Source organism: Crocuta crocuta, unplaced genomic scaffold (genome assembly GCF_008692635.1).
Source record: "Crocuta crocuta isolate KB4526 unplaced genomic scaffold, BGI_CrCroc_1.0 scaffold35, whole genome shotgun sequence".
NCBI classification, from domain to species: Eukaryota; Metazoa; Chordata; class Mammalia; order Carnivora; family Hyaenidae; genus Crocuta; species Crocuta crocuta.
In genome coordinates, this window is record NW_027530625.1 from 4,060,729 (window position 1) to 4,070,500 (window position 9,772).

General features: G+C 43.7%; 1 protein-coding gene across 1 annotated transcript in view; it reads left to right on the forward strand.

Annotated features, from left to right (window-relative positions):
• The window catches only part of RALGPS1 (Ral GEF with PH domain and SH3 binding motif 1), a 257,605-nt gene that overhangs the window by 79,019 nt on the left and 168,814 nt on the right, over nucleotides 1–9,772 (forward strand). Inside the window, exon 6 of the mRNA XM_077768262.1 lies at nucleotides 8,712–8,801. Within this exon, the coding sequence (XP_077624388.1) occupies nucleotides 8,712–8,801 (90 nt within the window). The remainder of the gene's footprint in view (nucleotides 1–8,711; nucleotides 8,802–9,772) is intronic.

A 9,772-nucleotide genomic window follows, 5' to 3' on the forward strand; every position in this document is an offset into this window, starting at 1 on the left:
TAAAAAATAAAACAGATGTGCACACACTATCGGAGGATTCATAGTTTCCTTCGCAAAACTATTTGACTGGAAGCCAGCTCAGTCCCACCTCTGGCCAGCCACAGCGCTCCCGGAGGAGGGCGGCCAGGGGCTCTGCTGTATCTGCCTTGCACACGGAGGCCTGGTCAGCCTGGCAGAGGGGGGTGCGGCTCGTCCCGCGAGAAGCTGCATTGTGTCCAGATCGGACCGAGTGGGCAAAGCGAGCCAGAAGCCAAGTCACATTTTCCCAAACAGAACCCACTCTGAGGAATGGTCCTGCTGCCAGCCTGTCAGCTCCTCCTCAGAACGAGCCGCTCCTGGGCCCAGCTGTCATGGCTCTGGCTTGAAAGCTGGCCAGCAGCCAGGCCCGGTCGGCCACTGGGGCTGCTTTCTCTGAGATGAACTGATTGGCGTCCCTTCCTGGCAGACTTTTATTTGTGAGAACAAGGCTCCTCATCAGACTCCAGATAAAGGAAAGCAGGTCAGTTACCTTGCTGAGCCTCAGTTTCCTTATCTGTAAATGAGAATAACAGTATGACTCCCCTTGCGCAGTTGCTGTGGAGATGAAGTGAGCTGGCATAGGAAGAGCTCTTAGCACACTGTCTGGCAGGTGGTAAGCATCCAGAGGCTTTTGGGGAAACTAAGAGGGAACGGGAAGGTCAGCCGATTGGAAGGGGGTTGCCTGCAGATATGAGGCTTCCTGTGGCCAAACCAGAAGCCCGGTGGCCAGCAGCCTGCTTTCTCTGTGGGACTGGAGTCCCTTGGAGTTTGTTCATAGAGCTCACAGAGGGATGGAAGTGCCCTGCTGAGCTCACTGAGCTGGCTGTTATGGGCCAGGCTTATATCGCAGCCCCAAAGAGTTCACCACAGAGCACAGGAGCGCTCAGCCTTTTCTGGATCATGTGTTCTTTTGAGGATTTGGAAAAAAAATATGCATATATGAACCTGCCTCCAGATAAATGCACAGATGTATAAATTTGCGTTTAATTTTAGTGAGTTCAGGGCTTGCCCCCCCCCCCCCCCCTCTGTGCACAAACACTTTAGGGGCCTGTGAGCAATAGCCTAAGAAGCTGTGGTCTCAAGAGAATCCAACCCTTAAGGGTTTGCATCTTAGCCCTATGACTTGCTGGCTGTCCCATCTTGGGTTGTCTTTTGACCTTTCACCTTCCTTATTTATCAAGTGGGAAGAATCATTTCAACAGGTTTTTGAAGATTAAATGAGAATTGTGGATATCAAGGGTTTAGGCCAGCACTTGCCACATAGTAAACAATTGGCATTAGCTTTAGAAAAGGGTGCAGAGTAGTGAGAGCTCTGAACTGAAGGACAGTGAGGCCCGGACTCATTGCTGGCAGCAGAGTTGGAATTGTGTCCTGAAGGTGCTGAAGAATTTGGGAAAGATGAGGAGGAAGTTGGGAGAACTTGGTTCTGGTCTAGACCCTACTGCCAACCTGTTTGAGGCCTTGGGCAAGTCACTTCCTTTCTCTGGGTCTCAGGACCCTTGCATATTAACCGAGATTGGGCAGGGCCAAAGGCTCCTGGTTCCAGGAAGCTGGGTCCCTTCTCTGGCAGCTTCTTCCTCCGTGGCTGCAAGATGGCTGCCAGCAGCTCCTGCTCATACCCTAGTGAGGGCAACCGCCAGCAGAGACATCTTGCCTCCCTTTCAGTTACTCTGTCATCTGATGTGTGGTTGCTCTGGCTTGTGTCCCATCCCATTCATCCTGATCAGTCACTCTGACCAGGAAGACATGAGGCTCCGGTTGGCCAGATCTTAGAAATAAGCCTGCCCATGGAGCGAGGGGCAGGGGGCCTAGGCCACGTGGGCTGAGAATGAAGAAGTGGTCATTCCTCAAGGAACTGAGGGATAGAGGGGAACTTCCTCAACTCGATAAAGGACATCTACAAAATCCCTGCAGCCAGCATCATACTTAAGGGTAAGACATTGCGTGATTTCCCCCTAAGACTGGGAACAAAGCAAAGATGTGCTCTTTGAGTACTTCCATTCAGTAGTGTACTGGGAGTCCTGATGAGTGCAATAAGATTTTTTAAAAAATATATGAAGGTATATAGATTGAAAAGGAAGAAATAAAACTGACTTTACTCACATATGACATGATTGTCTATATAGAAAATCTCAAAGAAATCTGTAAAAAAAATTTACTGAAACTAGTAAGTGAATATAGCAAGTTTCAGGACACAAGATCAATATACAAAAGCTGTCCTATATATAAGCAATAAAGAATTGGAATTTGAAATAGAAAACCCCCACTCCATGTACAATAGTGTGCATGTGCACACTCGTGTGCATACCCACACACATACACACATAATGCTTGGGTATACATCTAACAAATTACTTAAAGGTTCTATATGTGGAAAGCTGCAAAAAACACTGATGAAAGAAATCACAGTATATTGAAATAGATGAATATTCCATCTTCATGGTTTGGAAGACTCAATATTAAGATGTCAGTTCTTCCCAACTTGATCTATAGAGTGATGCAATCCCAATGAAAATCCGATCAAACTATTTCATAGGTAGAAAAAACTGATTCTAAAATAGATATGGCAAGATTAAAGACAGAATAACCAACACGATGCTGAAAAAGAACAAAGTTGGAGGACTCACTCTACCTGATCTCAAGACTAACTGTAAAGCTACAGTAATCAAAGAAAAGACACCTAGTAACGGAACAGAATAGAGATATGGTCATCTGATCTTTGACAAATGCATGAGAGCATTCAATGGAGGAAGGGTAACTTCTTCAACAAAATGGTACTGGAACAATTGGTACATTTTTTTTAATGTCTGTAAAATAATGGACCTAGACACAGACTATAGGTCTTTCATAAAAATTAAAATAGGGCGCCTGGGTGACTCAGTCAGTTAAGGGTCTGATTCTTGATTTCAGCTCAGGTCATGATCTCACAGTTGTGAAACTGAGCCCTGTGTCAGGCTTCATGCTGAGCTTGGAGTCTGCTGAAGATTTTCCCTCTCCCTGCACCTCTCCCCTGCTCGCACACTGTCTCTCTAAAACAAAACAAAACAAAACAAAACAAAACAAAACAAAACCCCCTCAAAATGGAGCATAAACCTAAATGTGAAAGACAACACTATAAAACTTTTAGGAGAAATCCTAGAAGAAAATCTATATGACCTTTAGTGATGAGTTATTAGATGTAACACCAAAAGCACAATCCATGAAAGAAAAAACTGATAAATTGGACTTCATTAAAATTAGAAATTTCTGCTCTGCAAAAGACACTGGTAAGATAATTAAAAATCAAATCACAGCCTGGGGAAATACTTGCAAAACACATATCTGGTAAAATAATTGAATCCAAAATATACTCTTAGAACTCAATGATAAGAAAACAACCCAGTTAAAAAATGGGCGGAAGATCTGGACACCTCACCAAGGAAGTACAGGTAGCAAACATATAAAAAGATGCTCAACATCATTTGTCCCTGAGGAAATACAAAAACACTATGCACCTTTTAGAAGAGCTAAAATAAATCAGCGACAGTACCAGTTGTAGGCAAGAATCTGGAGCAGTACTCATTCTCATTCATTGCTGGTGGGAATACAAAATGGTACAGTCCAGCAGTTGCACTCCTAGATATTTATCCAGCTTCTTTGAAATCTTATATGCACACATGCACACAAATATCTTCATAGAAGCTTTAGTCATCATTACCAATTACTGAAAAGAACAAAGATATACTTCAGTGGGTGAATGGATAGATAAATTGGTAAATCCATACAACAGAAGAGTCTTCATCAAAAAAGAGAAAGAAAGAAAGAAAGAAAGAAAGAAAGAAAGAAAGAAAGAAAGACAGAAAGAAAGACAAAGACGGAAAGAAAGAAAGAAAGAAAGAAAGAAAGAAAGAAAGAAAGAAAAAGAAAGAAAGGAATAAGCCCTCAAGCCATATAAAGACATGGATGAATCTCAAATGCATGTTACTAAGTGAAGGAAACCAGCCTGAAAAGGTGACATATGTATAATTACTTCCACCTCCCCAGCTTTTTAAAAACATTCTATTTTTTAATGTTTTATTTATTTCTGAGAGAGAGAGAGAGACAGACAGACAGACAAGGTGAGCAGGGGAGGGTCAGAGAGAGAGGGAGTTACAGAATCTGAAACAAATCCAGGCTCTGAGCCAGCTGTCAGCACAGAGCCCGATGCGGGGCTCGAACCCACGAACCGCGAGATCATGACCTGAGCTGAAGCTGGACGCTCAACCCACTGAGCCACCCAGGTGCCCCAGAAGCATTCTGGGAAATGTAAAAACATTTTTGAAAGGGTAAAACTCTAGAGATGATAAACAGGTTGATCAGTGGGTTGCCAGAGGTTTGAGACAGGGAGACCACTGAGTAGGTGAAGCACAGAGGATTTCTTAGGGTAGTGAAAACTATTCTGTATGATACTTTATGATAGATACATAGTGTCATTTGGCACATGATATTACACATTTATGGAAACCCATAGAACTTTCTATCATCAAGAGTAAACTTTAGTATATGCAAATTTGCAAAATTGTTGGTGGAAATTAAGGAATCCTAGAATGGAATGCAGAACATAAAAAAATATAAAACATTATAAATGTATGAAACAGCATCCCTGAGGAGGGTGAGGTGAAAGGTGCTGAACTACGTAACTTTGGAAATGAGGGGAGCCTGTAAGACTAAAGACAAAAGGAACTGTGTATAAGCTCTGGACTCTAGTTGCTATAGATGCTTCCCAAGGGCATTGAGTAACAGTTCTGAAGCCCTTTTACATGAATACTGGAATTGAACAATCCAGGAAACGGATGGCAGATGGTAGGGCCCAGGTTTTTCACTGTTGGGAGTGGAAAGTTACAGATAAGAAGGCTAAGACATTCAATATGAACTCATATTTATTTTAACATAGATATAGATGATTGTATATAGAAATATTTATAGATGTGTATATGTACATGTTAGTATATACACACGTACATGCATATATTTCCTTGCTCTCCCAGCTGAGAGGATCTAGAAACATTGATGCCCCAGTAGCAACAAGTACACCCAGCACCCAGATCTTGGTTTCTAATATCATTCTCTAACAAAAGGAACCAAGGTTCCTTGAAGAAATGGCTGGTTTAACAATGGGGCAATAGCATCTTGATGAGCCTATACCATCATGTGGTTCCAGAAAATAAGGAAGTGCTCAAACCAACCAGCCAACTCAAACAATGCTGAATAGGTCAAAGGAACATAGGAGCCAACTGAAAGCTTTCAGTGGACAAAGTTGGAACAATATGAGCAAGAAAATAAATAACATAGTATTGGGTTATAATCCAAAGTGTAAAGTAAGCACCTATGAGTCCTTTCTGATACAAATAAATGATGGATAAATAAATGGGGAAGAATAGATAAACTTCCTACGCAGAGTAATTTCAATAGCTCACTTCCTTCCATAGAGACTTCTTTCCAGTGTCTGAGGTGATACTATTATTTATGTGACCAGTTGCCTATTAATGGGCATTTCTTTTCTGTTCTTTTTCTTTATAAACAGTACTTTGGTGAATCCTTGTACATTAGTTCCTCTAAATTTCTGTGTTTTCATAAAACAAAAATTCTAGAGAGAATAGAAGTTAAGCATCTTTCAAGATATATTTAAGTTGCTCTTCAAAATGGTCCTATGAATTTATATTCCCCAAAATGGTGTAAAAGAGTACCGGTTTCTTTACATTCTTGGTACAATACATGACCCACAAAGAGTTAATGTATTTTCCTTAATACACAAAGAACTTTTACTAATCAGTAGTAAGAGTAGAAAGATGGGTAAGGATCCGAGCAGGTAATTCACAGGGCAAATAGTACAAATGGCCTATAAATATTTGTAACAAAAAATGAAAGAAAAGTACAAAAAAGATGTTTATCGAATAGTTATGGTAGAAATGCAAATTAGAAACAATGAGACATTCTTTTGTCTGTTCGGTTAGTAAAAAAAAAAATTGCAATCACTGGTATTTTGCATGGGGATATGGATCAGCTCAAATGTGTTGATGGATAAACAAATAGACCTTTTGGAGGCCATGTCTTTTATATATTATACATATATTTTGAAAATAGGTACACATACTTTTATTCACTCCCCCTGACTAGAATTTATCCTAAGATAAATGGTAAGGTAATTAAAAATGTATAAAGATTTGTGTGTAAATATGCTCACTGCAGCTTTGTTTAGTACAACAAGATAATCAGAAATAACCTGTCCAACAGTAGGAGGTTACTTAATGATGAAATATCCCAAAGATGGAATACTTGGAAACTGGTAAAAATATTGTTGTAGAAGAATATTCATTCACTTATAAAAATTCTTGTGATAATATACTTAACATATACCAATTTAACTGAAAAAGACAGATATGTGGAAAAGAGAGAGGAGGACACAAACCACAATGCCGTCATCGTGGTCTGTATATGAGAATGAGGTCGCGAATGATTTCTGCCTTTTGTGCCTGTCTCTGTGTCCTTTGTTTTCTGCCTTAAGCTTCTCTTCAATTTCATAGTTAGAAAAGAGAATAAAAAGTGTCAGACACTTTGCTGATTCTACCTTTGCAATGTCTTTCTTGTCTGCCCCTTCTCTCCTATCTCCTTCAACATGGCCCTAGCTCAAGCCTCCTGCCTGTCCCTTAGACCATTGCCACAGGTTCCTGATGGGTGTCCCCGCCCCTACAGAAGACTGTCCCTTCTCTGCGTGGAAACCTCTGGAAATCTCCCCGTGTAGACTAGCACCTAAGGTCCTTCTTGCTCCAGAACCCCGCAATCTGGCCTTCGATGCCCTTTCCAGCTTTAATTGCCCGCATCTACCCTAACTGCACAGAGCACCCACAACTCCAGACCAGTCAGTTCACTCAGCTCTCCGGGTCATGGTCTATACAGCCATACCTCAGTACTGCCTTTATCCTTTTGAAGTCCACCCATCTTTCAAGGCCTGCCTCTTCCAGCAAGCCTTCCCCTATCATTACCTCCGCCATGTTCTAGTCCACTTAGGTTGAACTTCTTCTCTGTCCATGATTGCCAGGTGATTTCTGGAGGGCTCTGCCTCCTCCTTTGGTTTCTTCCATACCAGGCAAAGACGGATCGAGTCTGGACTCACACGGTCGAGCCTGCACACAATACAGGCTTCATGAAAATCTATTGTATTGAATTGACTCAGAGTTGCTTCTGCTTTCTGTGGCTGCATATCAGAGTCAACTCGGCCATGTTCCATAATTATGCCTTAAATACATGTGATTTGGGGGCATGCAGGAATCTATTAAATTATACATATAAACTATCACACTTGAGATTATGTGGCATAAAAATGTGCATATATTAAAATATAAGGTTTATGGGCATGCCATTTGGTGTTCAGAAAGTCTTTCTTCCATAACTGGCTAGTAAACGTTTGAGTCTGAATTTAATTTTAGGCAAATCCTTGGAAAAAATGCTCCTATGGAAAACCAGGCATATCCTGGAGGCAAACACAGATAATTATGTGGAAAAAACTTTTCTATAATATTCCTGCTTAACATAAAAAGCAAATTTTTTATTCTTGGTTACTATTTCCTTGTTTTTGCATTGAAAAGTGACAGTATTTTGGGGAAGAGAATAAATTTGGTTGTAGCAATAAAAGTGCCTCCTTAAGTCTGGAACATCCATCCCTGTTTTTCTTTGTAAAGTTTAGAGGTTTTCACACGCCTTGCAGCCCTTTCACCTCCATGCGTCCCCGTACCCTGCACAGCTCTCTCTCTGTCTCTTTCCCGTGCTGTCATTCCACCCTTGGGTGTCTGTGTGTCACACAGCAGCATTCTTACAGTAGTGAGACATAAGCAGTAACCACTTCCTAGAGGTTCTTGGCACGAAGCCCCTTCCGTGTTACCCTGAGGTATCACGGGAGTCAACTGTACCCTGGTAGAGAATTTGCTTGTTCCCAGAAGGATTTGAGGGGTTGGGAACGTTCATTTCTGTGAGAGGCCAGGCATGAACAGTATTCTGAGCCCAAAGTGCCACTATGTCCTTTTGACGTGTGTAGTCTCCAGAAAACCCTGTCTCTTCACCTGCCTTGCTTTATGGAACATCAAAAGACGCTTTTGTATCATTTAAATTATTGGGTGAACCCTTTCCTACAAACTGAAATTTGTTACAGTTGTGCAAATATTGGTGAATCCTTCCCATCTTGGGTCTGCCTGGGGATATAGATCTGATGGGCGGTACTGCCAGTGTACATATTCCTTTGGCCATTTGTCCTTCCCTCCATCCAACTCTCCATCCACGGTCTTCCCACAACTGGGGTCCTTCTGAGCAGGATTCAGTCTGATTCATCTCAGAATTCCCCGCAGCGACTTGAGAGAGATTCCTATGTCATGGGGACCCGGTAGCTCCCCTGGCTGGTGAGGAAAGTACTTGTCTCACTCGGCACCACTGTGCATGTTGGAGAGCGGGTGCTGAAGGAGGGACTCATTTGTAGGCTAGATGTCGTACAAAAAGGGACCCTCAACCACATGCATCCCCAGGCTGGAAGGCTGTGCTCTTCCAGTTTCCTGACCTCTGGGAAATCCATCTGTGGTGGGCGAGGGCAACATGGGAGGTCTGGCATTTAACCACTGTTCTGGTGTGTGTGTGTGTGTGTGTGTGTGTGTGTGTGCGCGCGCGCGTGTGTGTATTTGACTTCACAGGTCAGTTTTTGGGTTGTACGAGAAATTCTAACAGCACAGACTTTAAAAATAAGGGCAGAAATCCTGAGCCATTTTGTGAAAATAGCCAAGGTAAGCCATTTAATTATTTTTTTTCTTCCTTCCTTTTCTTGTTTGTTTTGTTTTGTTTTGTTTCAGAGTGTGTTTCCTCAGTACTTTGGGAGCTGCTTTGCTCTGGGCCTGCTGGGCAGGGTTCAAACAGATGGCTGTGACCTGACCTCTCCAGGCTGTGAGACAGACCTAGGTGCCCACTCAGCCTCCCTGCCCCGTGCATGGCACTGTGGCCTTCTATCCGTTACCATGGCAGCCAACTATTCTCTTTAGCTGGCTGTTTGCAGACTCTCTGTGAGGCTCTGGGGGCTCCCTCTGGGGTCCCGCCATCCTCCTATTTCAGATGTAGTTGGCCCTGGGGGGTGATGTGTTCTGTGATACCATCACACCCTGCACACTTTTGACCCCAGTCAGCAGAGCTCACCACACCCCATCCTGAGCTTAAGGCCTGGGCCCAGTGACCCTGCTGGCCCCCACTCCTACCCCCTGCCCCTGCCCCCATGGGTTCTATCCTTGCCAGTTGGGCTTATGTCTACACCCTGCCTTCCCCTCCTCTTCCCTGACATCTGCCAGCCCAGGCAGTGATAGCATGGGCTTCCCCCGACCATGGTCATCACTTCCACGGCCCTGCCAGCTCCTCCCCGTATGCCGCTCCTGACCACCGGCCTTGCCTGCGTCCAGGCAGCGGGCTGCTCTGCTGTCTGGTTCGCTCGCGTGGTGTGTGTGCATGATGTGCTCCCTCCAGGTCCCCGGCCAGTGGGTCTTTAGCGATTGCCCTTCATGGGTCAGCCACCTCAGCAGCCGCCTTCCTGAGATGATCGTCTTTGAGGTTCCCATTGTTAGAAGCCCACTTCCAGGGGCGCCTGGGTGGCTTAGTCGGTTAAGCGTCCGACTTTCGCTTAGGTCATGATCTTGCGGTTCGTGGGTTCGAGCCCCGCGTCGGGCTCTGTGCTGACTGCCAGCTCAGAGCCTGGAGCCTGTTTCAGTCTGTG